Raw genomic sequence first — 15,553 nt, forward strand, 5'->3', positions numbered from 1 at the left:
TCTAGAGGATGGATGGGGAGTCAGCACGTATTTACTTCACCGGACCCATAAATTGTCCCGTTTGATAGAACGACAGGGACTGAAACGACGCCTCGGGCTACTTCCAGCTTCTAACAAAGTCCCCTCCAGACGCTGAGACGGTCATTGGGAATCAGCATCGGACAGAGGACAACACGGTCACCATGTCTCGGCTTACGTACAGTCTCACCCTTCTCGGTAAGTACAGCAGTGTGTACACACACTGGACTTCAGTAACTTCCATATCTCTGTTGAAAATGGGAATCTGTCTTGCTAAGTAAAACAGTGTACGCAAAGACTGGACTTGAATAGCTTCCATATCTCTGTTTAATATGGAATCAGTCTTGTTAAGTACAACAGTGTGCATACAAACAGTGGACTTGACTAGCTTCCATATCTTTGTTGTTAAATGCAATCCGCCTGTTTGTAATACGTCGTACAACTGGGTACTCTAAACTACGGTTACAACGAACTCATAGCTAATTTTTGTTCGTCACAGCCAAAGTCCTTTCAGGCATTTCGACTATAATATACAAGAGACAGAAAGAAGTCAAAACCCAGATTGTAGCACATTGTTAATGTTCTCCAAGGAAGTAGATTACGTTAGAATAGCTTTACGTCGAGATCTGCTTTTCTGCCTGGAATGGCAGCAGCGCCATGTTGTTTCGACCACCGTAACTAGTATGGTCATGTTAAACCCTTGTTCCACCGTGAGCTATGATATTATAAACTCTGCATTAAATGTCAGCAGTAATAATATTAGTGTGTAACATACCTACACAGTTCTAACGACCATTCTGCAGATTTCTTACGATCTCCATGTCACTTACGATCTCCATGTCACTTACGATCTCCATGTCACTTACTTACGATCTCCATGTCACTTACGCATAAGAACGACAACTCGGATTACAGCCCACTAGGCACACCCTTGAAGAATGTGGATACATATTATGCGGAATATTTAAGACGTAAAAAGAGCTCGTATATATACATGAGATTCAACGTTTCCGCTTCCACGCTATTTATAAGCAGAACCTTTCACGTATTTTATCTGGTTGGCTTATGACCCACATGTGCAGGAGAAATATGCTACCACTCTGCAAAAAGCCGACACGTCCTATCATTCTGTGTAGATGGTCCCTAAAGTTGTCAAGATGTCTCAAATCTGTCTGGAAGTCTGACGTTTCCGGACGCCCGTATGTCGGGCATGTAGTGAGACATATGTGCCCGGATGCAGCCATGAAATCTTATTTATTTTTGTCTGCTTAGAGCAGCGGGATTACTGACAGAAAGTTATTTTTAAGGAATTGCAATGTAGGTTCGCATAGATTGAATTTTATGTATCAAGGCAGTTTTAAACTTGTATGTGTCCATCAACAAAATATATTGGAGACATGGCCGGTGGGGTAGCCTGGTGGTTAAGCGTTCGCCCTTCACGCAGAAGACGGGGTTCGATTCTCAACATTTGCACTATTGTGAAGCCCCGTTCTAGTGTCCCCAGCCGTGCTGGAATATTGCTAAAACACACACTGGCTCACTCACGTTTGGAGACAGAAAATTCGTCAGACACCTATTCGACTTATCGTTGGTCAAATAATGATAAACATAGCAGACACTAGTAGGATCTGTCGATCAGTTCGACACATCAGAATTCGATACTCCTTGTCCAGATGTAGAAAGCTGTAAGTTGAATTCATGTGAAACGATCTCCCGCTTTAAACAGAGTTAACATAGAGGCACACACACACACACACACAAACACACACACACACACACACACACACCAGTCTTAGCTTAGAGAGTATACAATTAAACGTAATTGACTCTTCGCGTAAAGGTTTGTTAAAATGCCTCGAATAAAGCCAGTTTATGTGACCTTTCACAACATGTGAACATTGACAGCTACATTTTGAAAATTAATAGATGTATTTCATCAAAAGCAGTGTGATTGAACGAATGCTAGGACACGATAATATCAAGCGAAAAAAGCAGTTTCACATATCTAAGTTGGAGAGTGAGTGAGTGAGTAAGTGAGTATAGTCATATACCGCGTTTAGCAACAATCCAGCAATATCGCACCAGAAATGGGCTTCACACATCGTACCCATGTGAGGAATCGAACCCAGGTCTTCGGCGTGACGCTTTAGCCACTAGACTACCCTACCTCCCTTACGCTAGGAGCACGTGGAACACACTTCAGCGAGGCTATGACATGATTCTGTTCAGGACAATGAGCCTCTAGAAGCAAGCACATGCACTAGGGTCCCTGACAAGACTTGTATATTTGAGTATCCATGGAAACATTGACCGGCAACGAAACTTTGAGTCTCAAGATATATAAGCTTCTTGTCTTGTCTAAATGAGTAAGCTATCCCCAAGTCATAACTGATAGCCAATTGTGCTTTGTGTGCATGTATATATTGAAACTAAATGGTTGACATATCGACACTTCTACAAACATACGTATGTACAGTTTATTATTTCTCTGTACAACGATTTATATTATTGTTTCTTGTTGTTTCAGCTGGACTTTTCTGTCATGTCTTATCACAAGGTACGTCGTTTTTGTGATTTCTGTTTATACTAACTGAATGTATTGAACCTTAAAGTCCATGCTCGACATTTAGCTTCGTCAATTTTCTTTGAAATTCTATGTCCCTTGAGTTGATTTGACTTTGGTAGGCCGAGACACAATGTGAAATAACTGTCCTAGCTGGCACTGAAAGCCAAGGTTACACCTTTACGGACTCATTGCGTATTTGCCCCCAAGTTAAGATAACAAATACTAAAACCGCGATTTGAAATTGGAACTGATACAGGTCCATTGAAGTTAAGTCTTTGTTTGTCGGAAAATGGGTGATATATGTGGATTATGTCTTACTGGGACGTAGAAAAACTTTTATTCACTTACCTGTCGTCTTAACAAAGTTATACACGTGACAGAGAGAATATAATTTATGAAATCACAGAGTAAAATACAACCACTCCATGTACTTCTTCAGCTGTATCACAGACATTGATCAATGACAGCACGAGATGCCCTTCTTGTGTCGTGAGACAAAAGGACAATTAAAGGTTATGTACGTAAAACACATCAATCATGCGCTACCAAGATGGTGAGTGAGTGCCTTTGTAAGACAGATCTCTGTAACGACACTTACAGCACCATCTCGGCTTACCACGACGGCAGTTTAGCAGTTAAGACAACTCAACCGGCCACATCACGTGATCACTGGTCTGGCCAAATTTTATCACATAAACCATGTATGATATCTCATGTGTCATATGAATATAAGTTGCATCTAAATTTATGTATTGTTTGACATATGTGTTCTCGAGACAAGATAGTATTCCAATTTGTCATCACTTTTGTACTTCACGCTCAGGGTACTAATTATTCTAAAGAAACATTATGTGACAGTCAAACTGGGGGCATTAATTGGTATTTAACAACTTCACTCAAATCTCTGTGTAATATAAGGATGTGCTGTACTTAACCAAGAGTACGTCAACACTTTTGTACTTCACGCTCGGGGTACTTATTATTCTAAAGAAACATTATGTGAATGTCAAACTGGGGGCATTAATTGGTATTTAACAACTTCACTCAAATCTCTGTGTAATATAAGGCTGTGCTGTACTTAACCAAGAGTACGTCAACACTTTTGTACTTCACGCTCGGGTTACTAATTATTCTAAAGAAACATTATGTGACAGTCAAACTGGGGGCATTAATTGGTATTTAACAACTTCACTCAAATCTCTGTGTAATATAAGGATGTGCTGTAACTTTAACCAAGAGTACGTCAACACTTTTGTACTTCACGCTCGGGTTACTAATTATTCTAAAGAAACATTATGTGACAGTCAAACTGGGGGCATTAATTGGTATTTAACAACTTCACTCAAATCTCTGTGTAATATAAGGCTGTGCTGTACTTAACCAAGAGTACGTCAACACTTTTGTACTTCACGCTCGGGTTACTAATTATTCTAAAGAAACATTATGTGACAGTCAAACTGGGGGCATTAATTGGTATTTAACAACTTCACTCAAATCTCTGTGTAATATAAGGCTGTGCTGTACTTAACCAAGAGTACGTCAACACTTTTGTACTTCACGCTCGGGGTACTAATTATTCTAAAGAAACATTATGTGACAGTCAAACTGGGGGCATTAATTGGTATTTAACAACTTCACTCAAATCTCTGTGTAATATAAGGCTGTGCTGTACTTAACCAAGAGTACGTCAACACTTTTGTACTTCACGCTCGGGTTACTAATTATTCTAAGGAAACACTATGTGAATGTCAAACTGGGGGCATTAATTGGTATTTAACAACTTCACTCAAATCTCTGTGTAATATAAGGCTGTGCTGTACTTAACCAAGAGTACGTCAACACTTTTGTACTTCACGCTCGGGTTACTAATTATTCTAAAGGAAACACTATGTGAATGTCAAACTGGGGCATTAATTGGTATTTAACAACTTCACTCAAATCTCTGTGTAATATAAGGCTGTGCTGTACTTAACCAAGAGTACGTCAACACTTTTGTACTTCACGCTCAGGGTTACTAATTATTCTAAGGAAACACTATGTGAATGTCAAACTGGGGGGCATTAATTGGTATTTAACAACTTCACTCAAATCTCTGTGTAATATAAGGCTGTGCTGTACTTAACCAAGAGTACGTCAACACTTTTGTACTTCACGCTCGGGTTACTAATTATTCTAAGGAAACACTATGTGAATGTCAAACTGGGGGCATTAATTGGTATTTAACAACTTCACTCAAATCTCTGTGTAATATAAGGCTGTGCTGTACTTAACCAAGAGTACGTCAACACTTTTGTACTTCACGCGCTCGGGTTACTAATTATTCTAAGGAAACACTATGTGAATGTCAAACTGGGGGCATTAATTGGTATTTAACAACTTCACTCAAATCTCTGTGTAATATAAGGCTGTGCTGTACTTAACCAAGAGTATGTCAACACTTTTGTACTTCACGCTCGGGTTACTAATTATTCTAAGGAAACACTATGTGAATGTCAAACTGGGGCATTAATTGGTATTTAACAACTTCACTCAAATCTCTGTGTAATATAAGGCTGTGCTGTACTTAACCAAGAGTACGTCAACACTTTTGTACTTCACGCTCGGGTTACTAATTATTCTAAGGAAACACTATGTGAATGTCAAACTGGGGCATTAATTGGTATTTAACAACTTCACTCAAATCTCTGTGTAATATAAGGCTGTGCTGTACTTAACCAAGAGAGTACGTCAACACTTTTGTACTTCACGCTCGGGTTACTATATATTCTAAGGAAACACTATGTGAATGTCAAACTGGGGGCATTAATTGGTATTTAACAACTTCACTCAAATCTCTGTGTAATATAAGGCTGTGCTGTACTTTAACCAAGAGTACGTCAACACTTTTGTACTTCACGCTCGGGTTACTAATTATTCTAAAGGAAACACTATGAGAATGTCAAACTGGGGGCATTAATTGGTATTTAACAACTTCACTCAAATCTCTGTGTAATATAAGGCTGTGCTGTACTTAACCAAGAGTACGTCAACACTTTTGTACTTCACGCTCGGGTTACTAATTATTCTAAGGAAACACTATGTGAATGTCAAACTGGGGCATTAATTGGTATTTAACAACTTCACTCAAATCTCTGTGTAATATAAGGCTGTGCTGTACTTAACCAAGAGTACGTCAACACTTTTGTACTTCACGCTCGGGTTACTAATTATTCTAAGGAAACACTATGTGAATGTCAAACTGGGGGCATTAATTGGTATTTAACAACTTCACTCAAATCTCTGTGTAATATAAGGCTGTGCTGTACTTAACCAAGAGTATGTCAACACTTTTGTACTTCACGCTCAGGTTACTAATTATTCTAAGGAAACACTATGTGAATGTCAAACTGGGGCATTAATTGGTATTTAACAACTTCACTCAAATCTCTGTGTAATATAAGGCTGTGCTGTACTTAACCAAGAGTACGTCAACACTTTTGTACTTCACGCTCGGGTTACTAATTATTCTAAGGAAACACTATGTGAATGTCAAACTGGGGGCATTAATTGGTATTTAACAACTTCACTCAAATCTCTGTGTAATATAAGGCTGTGCTGTACTTAACCAAGAGTACGTCAACACTTTTGTACTTCACGCTCGGGTTACTAATTATTCTAAGGAAACACTATGTGAATGTCAAACTGGGGGCATTAATTGGTATTTAACAACTTCACTCAAATCTCTGTGTAATATAAGGCTGTGCTGTACTTAACCAAGAGTACGTCAACACTTTTGTACTTCACGCTCGGGTTACTAATTATTCTAAGGAAACACTATGTGAATGTCAAACTGGGGGCATAAATTCTTATTTTCTTATTTAACAACTTCACACAAATCTCTGTGTAATAAAAGTAATGTTGTAAGCCGTAACAAGAAAACGTCAACACTTTTGTATTTCACTATCAAAGTACTTATTATTCTGAAGCAACATCTGACGACTATTGGGCAAAATTTCCTCGTGTCCTACATTATGTTAATGACGAGTGACTTCCGTCAGTGTGACAATTAACATACATAGAGCGTGACACCTACCTAGAGTGTGACACACGGACCTACTGAAGTCAGGAGGTACGTCTCAGTTATCATATATATCATCATCTGAACGTCATCACGATCACGCTGACTACAAACTACAGCATCCATATGCAGAACAATTAAACAGAGAGGGTGTCACTCACATGTCTGGAAGTCCTCACAGTAAGGCCTGACAACCTACCTGGATACCTGACGTAAACCATGGCTCTCCTCACCTGTATGAATGATAACATCAGAGACACAAGTTATTACTCTTCTTAATGTCTCGTGTGAATGTGGTTGAATTAAACCTTCTTCTTTGAGTGGCATTTTAGAAGTTCGGAAGTACAATAAAGATTAACTTTATGGAAAACAAGCAGAATGCTTATCCATAAAGTTTGTCTATATTGTAAATTAAACCAGTTCGAAAAGGTAAACAGATTTTAATATATGTTTAAAATGTAAAGTTTTGAAATCCCATCCTCATTTAGGTCAAACCTGCGTATTTGTTATTCAACATCTGACATCTTTATATACTAGCATGGCAAATGAAATCGTTATCTACATTTGTACGTAAAAACCTTATGAAGCTGCACAACGATAATATACTGTCAGTACCCGGAACCCCTATTAATAGCGTTGTCAGTTTCTTGGCATCCTACTTAATGACCTAGTACCTCTATCTGTATGAGGGAACAGGTATCATGGCAGATGGGGGTAAACAAAGTACGAGCAACTTCATATTTGAATACAGTTCGTGAACTACATAAACTAGGGTTTGGTATGTATACATGTGTATTAGTAGTGCAATAAGAACAACAACAGTAAATATATGACGTTGTTTGATTGGCTAGTCAAGCAATGTTGTATAAGCTTTTTGACATTAAAATAGGCCACTGTTCTTAATGAATATTGTTTTCTGATTGACTGACAATTCAGTGGGCGGGGCTTGTCTGTCAGTATTGGCTCCAACTCTGTCAGGTGTTGCTATTTGTTTTCTGTTGTCTTATGAAGTCGTAATGTTTACCTAGCTGCCTGTGAAGTTATTATTGACTTGTTTTTAATATCAACTGATTCAAATATGTTTTTACATTTATGGAGGAAGGGATTTAGACAATGCATCAGTTGTTACTTTGACACCTCCATTGGTGCAATGATGACACCTCCATTGGTGCAATGATGACACCTCCATTGGTGCAATGATGACACCTCCATTGGTGCAATGATGACACCTCCATTGGTGCAATGATGACACCTCCATTGGTGCAATGATGACACCTCCATTGGTGCAATGATGACACCCCCATTGGTGCAATGATGACACCTCCATTGGTGCAATGATGACACCTCCATTGGTGCAATGATGACACCCCATTGGTGCAAGACGAGTGTAAATCAACAAAGCTATTTCCATTACCACAATGCATCTCTGTTAAAGGCACAGACCTCTGTGCTAGCATGTATTAACAATTTGATATAGAAATGTTCGCCATTTATCACATGAGTATAGCTTTTGTTGTGTTTTCCATAGGACCTAACAACTTCCGCATTCTTGCCCCTGGTAAGTATATACGTCATTATACCCCGTAACACATGCTAAATTTGGGATTACACTGTAACACATGCTAAATTTGGGATTACACTGTAACACATGCTATATTTGGGATTACACTTTCTAAGTAAAGTACAGATTCTAGTACTTTTTGCTATGTTCAATCCCATGGTCACGTGTCCTAAGTAACGTGATCAAAACAAAATGTCGGCTGTCATTGCACAAGTTGAATTCTTAGGAAACAGGTTTCAACTGAAATTTGCTCGGTTGCGTGTAATAGCGTTTATATAAAGAAAATACTTTGTTGGTTGAAATCATTTGGTCCCTTTCACACACCCTTGTATATTAAAAACCCCATAGACTAATGTTGACAGTCATAAATGAAATGTATTCATACGCATGACCCCTGTTTTGACGGCGTAATGCGCTCGTTCTGTAAGTTGAATTCTGAGATATTGTTTTGCTAATGTTGGATGAATAATAAATAAAATACTAAATTATGTCCCGTGTAATACCATATTTATGAAACACGTGAATGGTATTGATATCTATCTTGCTTTCGCTTGTTAGATACCAAACAATTCACTCGTTTCCTAAATGTGGTATTACACGGGACATGTTTAATATTCTCTAGGTCTCACCTCGTAGAACAAACCGTCAAGTCAAATCGTTGGCACTACGGAGACGTTGTAAGAATGGTACATACTCTGCCTCAGCAACGTCGTTGCTTATCATATATCAATATAACTAATTATAAATTCATAGCAAAAGACACAATCTTCACTTTGTGGATGTCACTCATCACCATGGTTACACCAGACATCACAGTCACGTGTTATAATCTGTTTCTTCAGGAAATCCAATGGCAGACGCTTTTAAACCGAATCAAGGTTGGTGACGTTTAAATATATAGATCTGCTTCGACTTTCGTGTTTTGGGCTAATTATGTCAGTGCTGTCTTGTGTGTTTAGTGAGTTAGTTTAATTTTACGCCGCACTTAGCAGTATCCCAGCCATATGGCGGCGGTCTGTAAATAATCGAGTTAGGACCAGACAATCCAGTGATCAACAGCATGAACATCAATCTTCGCAATCGGGATACATGTATCAACCAAGTCAGCGAGCCTGACGACCCGATCCTGTTAGTCGCCTCTTACGACAAGCATGGGTTACAGAAGACATGTGGGCTTAGTGAAGGGCTCGATTAGTTCATCAGAAAGAATGGATACCGACTTGTTAGGTAAACTGGCGTGGAACAGCTGATAGCGTGTCAACACGTCATGTTTTATGTTCACAAAAAAAATAGAATTATTGTTGTATTATTTGTATGTTCATGCTGGAATATTCGGTATTATACAATTGTATTAATCTGTGTCATGGCGATGTAATGCTGGGTGTGGTAGCCGGCATGGTAAGATATGTAGTATTGGCGTTATAGCATCGTACAGAGAGGAACAAGGACTATATTGTCCGTATAGTGATGTAAACATTGCTCCTCTATCTGAATCTAAGACAAGGAACACCGTCGTAGTTTCAGGAATGTTCATCTGATGCGTTAATGGTTAAAGGATTTGGCTGTCAAAGTATTGTATGTAAACAGTGCTACACACCCGCACAGCGCCGTCATCGGCTGATGTGTCTGTCGTAAGGTTTGGATAGAGCAGGTTTTGCTACAGGAATTGTACATTTTCATTGTACAATTGTACAGTATTTCAGGAACCCTCACCGTGGAATATGCATCGTAAGTTAAACACGCCTATAGCCAGTAAGCTTGAGCAACGAGACATAGCGTCATACTCCCGTGTATATAGGTGTAGTACTGCTTTGAACACAATATCATGATATATCTGCTTGGTTGCTTGGTGTTGGAGTGAGTGAGTGAGTACTTTTACGCCGCTTTTAGCAATATTCCAACAATATCACGGCGGGGGGTACTAGAAATGGGCTTCACAGTTGTACTCATGTGGGGATTCGAACCCGGGTCTTCAGTGTGACGAGCTACTCCATCGTCCCTTGTGGCGTTGGTGAAATATATGGACGTCAACGCCGGAGAGTAGCCAGAATCGATTATCCAGCGAAACAGCTTCATTTGGGTCTCAAAGGCAATAGAGCAGTGAAAATAATGAATGTGTGACTGAACATATAAGATGACGCATGGTGTGGTATAAACAGAAATCAACATGGAAAGACCGCCTTAAACTAGGGGCCATATTCGAGTCAGCGATGCAAATCCTTTTGGCACATCCTCACAGAACTAAGGGAAGTAACTCAGCTGACAGAAATTTGTCAAAAGTGACCAAGGATTAAATTTGCAGCCACAGAATAATAAGGGCATATGTGTTTTTGTGACTCATAAAATAAATTTATTCACATTGACCATATATTTTAGATTAGTATTAATATTGGTCATGTATAGTATCATCATTTATATTGTAGCATATACTAGATATTTAGATTATCATTGATATAGTATCATATTTTGTTATCTATTATCTATATTATACCATAGATTATTAGAATATTATTCACTGACTAGCTTAGAACACATATGTCCAGTGCACCCAGGGTTGTGGTTCAGTATTAAACAGTAATTAGCCCATAGTTCCTCTCCCCTGATGGCCTACCCCAATATACCTGCTTAGATATTATGCTTCAGTTAGCCATACACTTTGTCTGATCCCACCAATAGAAGACGTCGAGTTTGGGTATTTTCCCGCTGCGGACAATATTTCATTTATATCACGGCTTGTCACTCCACAATGTCCCTTGCCGTACATAGTATTAGTCAGGGGACACAACCCCGCCATGTTAAACGCAGCTCCTTAGATCAGAGGACTTAGTGTTGAAAGTGATAAAAAGACAGAGGGCATTGTAACAAGCTTCTATATAACGCTCAGCTTCTAGGTATTACATAATAATCCCTTGTTTTGTGCTGTAAAATATTAAATTTCGAAATAGCAATTTTAGTTTCATGCGCATGTTTGCATTCTTTAAGACTGGTATTATGCCATGACAATGTTTCTTTGGGGTCTAACATGTGATTATTTTCAACATAGGTTTTCCACAACCATCAAATCGATTCAGTGGTAAGTTTGTATACTGGCTGCTTATTCGTCATCTTGTTGTTACCCAATCATTCTAGTTTATTTTTCTGTATATTTGCACGTGTATCTAACTCAATACATATTTGAAGGCATGTCTTGCAATATATTATTTAGGGCACATAAAATTGAATTTCTTATTCTGATTCCAAAGTCCTTTGGTGTAGCGAGCTTCTAAAGACAGTCCGGTGTATCTGTCTAACTTCACGTACAGCAATAACATTATCAAGAACCGTTATTCAATTACTCAGTATCCGTTAAATGGTGTCTTTGATGAAGCATCAATGGATCATCTCACCAGAGTGGACATGCTTTTTACCCTTTACAACTTACATATAGGTTTCCAACACCCTCAGCAGCATCAGCCATCTAACAGACAGGGTAAGTCAGCGTACTCTACCCGTTGGTCTTGTAGTTTCCATTTTAGTATAGCAGCCATTCATTACATTTAACACGATTTTCATTTTAGTATATCAGCCATTCATTACATTTTACACGATTTCCATTTTAGTATAGCAATCATTCTTTACATTTTACACGATTTCCATTTTAGTATAGCAATCATTCTTTACATTTTACACGATTTCCATTTTAGTATAACAATCATTCTTTACATTTTACACGATTTCCATTTTTAGTATATAAATTATTCATTACATTTTACACGATTTCAATTTTAGTATAGCAATCATTTATTACATATATTTACTATTAGTTTCCTTTGTACATCATCATGCACATCGTTAAAGATTGGCTTCACCCAACCAGCGCATCCTGGAAGCTAGGGGAAATAACTCTTTATGCGGTTGCTAGGCTACTGTAAATGACAGTGTAGCTGAACAAACGTTTATAGAGTGTGGCTATTTATCGACAGAGATGTGACACATTAACATTTTAAGATGTAGGTCACTTAGTTTGATAATATATACTGAACAGAATAAGTTACGGATCAAGGGTCTTTTTGCGTTCAGTTTTCAAGACGAAAGAAATGACCTAAATTTTACTGATCCTAAACTGTTTTGTTCAGTATGTTTATCCTTACTGCTAGGCTTTCAACCACCTCAACATCAACACCAACATTATCAACAACAACAACAACAACAACAACAACAACAACAACAACAACAACAACAGCAGCAGCAACAGCAGCAGCAACAACAACAACAACCGAACAGGCAAGGTATGTTACAGGCTCAGGGTAACATAAAAGTTGTAGGGAAATGGCAGTGAAGGTCTGTGTAGAGGAAGCTGTTATATGGATTGACACCTTCTTTATTGCAATGGGGGGCGGCGGGGTAGCCTAGTGGTTAAAGCGTTGGCTCGTCACGCCGAAGACCCGGGTTCCATTCCCCACATAGGCACAATGTGTTAAGCCCATTTCTGGTGTCCCCCGCCGTGACTTTGCTGGAATATTGCTAAAAGCGGCGTAAAATTAAACTCAGTCAGTCAGTCAGTCAGTATTGCCATGGATGCGGCGTGTTGGTGTAGAAGCTAACACCGTTATCAAGCAAGTCATCACTCCCAAGTGGTAGCATCTACACCGAAACGTTGCATCCATTACAATAAGAAGTTATCAATCCATGTAACTGGTTCCTCCTGATCATACCGACTAAATGCTACTAAATAAAGGACTGTATTCCCAGACCAAAGCTGTAACTGTACCCACACCGTACATACCCTACCTTGGTTGATGAGACTGAAATGCAATGTCCAGCCAGTTAGGGTAACACTACGTACAGTTAGACTGAATTGGTATCAAGAACATTCGAACACAGAACACAAATATACAATAATCCACTGTTACCAATATCTATCGGTTTTAAATAACTGACGGCTACAACGAATCACTTCTTATTCCAAAATGTAGAAAGCAATAGCACAGTTCTTCAGATTGTTATAATGGATGCAACGACCTAGATCTGAGATGTATAGGTAACAAGGGCTCGTTCCCTACTTAAGGATCCATGAACTTGCGTACAATGCGAACTATGAACTATGAACAGTATATCGTAGAAAAACGTCTTCAGGAATGCTAGTTGTATGTTTATTACTCCCACAACGATCTTATCTCATATTTTCTACTCTAACATCTCAAGCACCGATGTTGCCGAGCCCTCCTCAAGGTAAACTTTGTATTGCTAGCATGCGCTGTATCCATGGCAACTGTTTGCTTATTGTCCGCAGTCAGGTGTATTCACTGAGGCTAACAATCTCAGTTACAATTAATCTGCTTGTAATGTGTCCTGGTATCTAGACAAGGTGAGACAGCTGAAGGTGTTTAGGTAGCTGGATGAAGTCAAATAACTTGTGGCGTCAGATCTTTAACACGTATCTGCAAGCGTTCAGATTACGTCGAACAGATTCACTGCTTTGAACCATCTGTATATGTGCGTGCATGCTTGAGCTGTATATTCCACTGCTTTAAGGCATTATATATATATATATATATATATATATATATACAACATTCTTGTGATTGCCTTCTCAATGTGGCTGCGTGTGCATAGTGACGTCATGTCAAATTTTTGCTCGCGATGTGATCATGCTATTTAGTGAATGAGCAGAGTGTTACGCCGCATTTACAATATTCCGGCAATACAAAAATGGGCGCTGCATATAGTGTATTCGGGCATTGAACCAGGGAGCACTTACCCCATCATGAAATTAAGGCACATGTTCGTGGTTGTTAGTAGCTGGTCTAATCCCTGACGTAGCTACACAGTTAGATACTCTTAAATCTGTCAATCAATCTTTGTCCCGATTACTCAATGACCTCAGGTCTATAGTACACTATACACATTTGCTTTATACACGCTCAAGGAACAAAAAGGTAAAGATCTAAATCTGTCAAAAATTGAATTCTTAGCTGACTGTGAGAAAGCATATAACGTGTTTTTGTTATCTATAATTGATACCCACTGCGTACGTCCAGCTTCTGTTGGTGTCGGGAAGGTGTGTAGCTCAAATGGTGTGCTGTAATTGTGTATTTCCCGTGTTATCTTTGCGAGACAATGAGTGAGTGAGTGATCTGGGTTTTCGCCGCATTCAGCAGTAGCCCAGCTACTTCTCGGCGTGTCAGTTTAATGATGCATTAATAATGAATTAATGAGTTAAATATTTCAGACACTATTTCAGTCACAGAGCTACGATTATACAGGGACAATTATTTACAGTTGTTTTAGAAAAGTTATATATTAACCAGTTTGTAAAATATATTTTTATTGTAAAATATACTGAACTGGTAACACCTAAAGACACATTTAAGCATCCTAGGTAGCTGTTTACTGTAGGGTTTATAACGGTAAATTCCATGTAAGAGGCTATGTGACGTGTATGTGTCGCTATATCACAAGCTTACCATGGTCTACAATGCTATCTACACAGTCCCTGCCAGCCCCAAAGCAGCTGTGGTCGCAGCAGCTGGTAAGTGATGTCTTAGAACAGCTTCAATACTAAACTATCGGCCTAAAGGAAGTTTTCTCTTGAACTTTATACTTGACCGAAACATGCTAACGTTATCAACGTTATCGTCCAAAACGGAAAGATGGCATCCGTATGACGTGACTCATCCTTGAATGACCTTTGAAGGACTATTGCTTGTTGTTTGATATGGAGACAGTTTCGTATTTCAGTGACAGCAGTAGCCGCTCTTGTTGTAGGTCTTGTTGTAGGTCTTGCTGTAGGTCTTGTTGTAGGTCTTTGATCGGCACTGGAAACAGCATACAGACCTTTTAGGGATAAATGGCTGTTTATTGTTTGTAATGACGTGTGGCGGCTTCTCCTTTGCCCAATCACAGAACCGTGGCTTGTTTTAGTCCTGGCCTCTGCTCACAAGAACGCGTCCTCGCCATCTCTGTAATAACCGTGGACTCTAACTCTTCGACTAAGTGAGTGAGTTTAGTTTTACGCCGCTTTTAGCAATATTCCAGCAAAGTCACGGCGGGGGACACCAGAAATGGGCTTCACACATTGTACCTATGTGGGGAATCGAACCCGGGTCTTCAGTGTGACGAGCGAACGCTTTAACTACTAGGCTACCCCACCGCCCCTTGGCATCAAAGACCCAGAAAAACCTCATCGTGTTTTATCCAGGACAAGTGGTATAATTACTCACCACGCTTCAACCATTCGGCTTCACCATTGCCTCATTAGAGAAGAAGACATCCGAACGACAGCAATGTTTGACAGCTAGCACGATTGACTGCTCCTGGCAGAGTCACTCTATATCGGACATTCCACAGTGTTTCTGTGAGCCTGTGAGCG

At 39.2% G+C, this 15,553-nt stretch overlaps 1 protein-coding gene across 2 annotated transcripts in view; it reads left to right on the forward strand.

Moving 5' to 3' along the window:
- Positions 1 to 15,553, forward strand: part of LOC124285149 (ataxin-2 homolog) — a 24,376-nt gene continuing 8,823 nt past the window's right edge. The window contains exons 1-9 of one of the 2 annotated variants that reach the window (XM_046721317.1): positions 1 to 216; positions 2,546 to 2,575; positions 8,170 to 8,199; positions 9,045 to 9,080; positions 9,898 to 9,930; positions 11,246 to 11,275; positions 11,630 to 11,671; positions 13,387 to 13,413; positions 14,675 to 14,713. In XM_046721317.1, the coding sequence (XP_046577273.1) occupies positions 183 to 216; positions 2,546 to 2,575; positions 8,170 to 8,199; positions 9,045 to 9,080; positions 9,898 to 9,930; positions 11,246 to 11,275; positions 11,630 to 11,671; positions 13,387 to 13,413; positions 14,675 to 14,713 (301 nt within the window). In that variant the 5' untranslated portion in view covers positions 1 to 182. The remainder of the gene's footprint in view (positions 217 to 2,545; positions 2,576 to 8,169; positions 8,200 to 9,044; positions 9,081 to 9,897; positions 9,931 to 11,245; positions 11,276 to 11,629; positions 11,672 to 13,386; positions 13,414 to 14,674; positions 14,714 to 15,553) is intronic. The other variant, XM_046721318.1, reaches the window with a different exon arrangement.

This window comes from Haliotis rubra, unplaced genomic scaffold (genome assembly GCF_003918875.1).
Source record: "Haliotis rubra isolate DU_JTF1 unplaced genomic scaffold, ASM391887v1 Scf353, whole genome shotgun sequence".
Lineage (NCBI taxonomy): Eukaryota > Metazoa > Mollusca > Gastropoda > Lepetellida > Haliotidae > Haliotis > Haliotis rubra.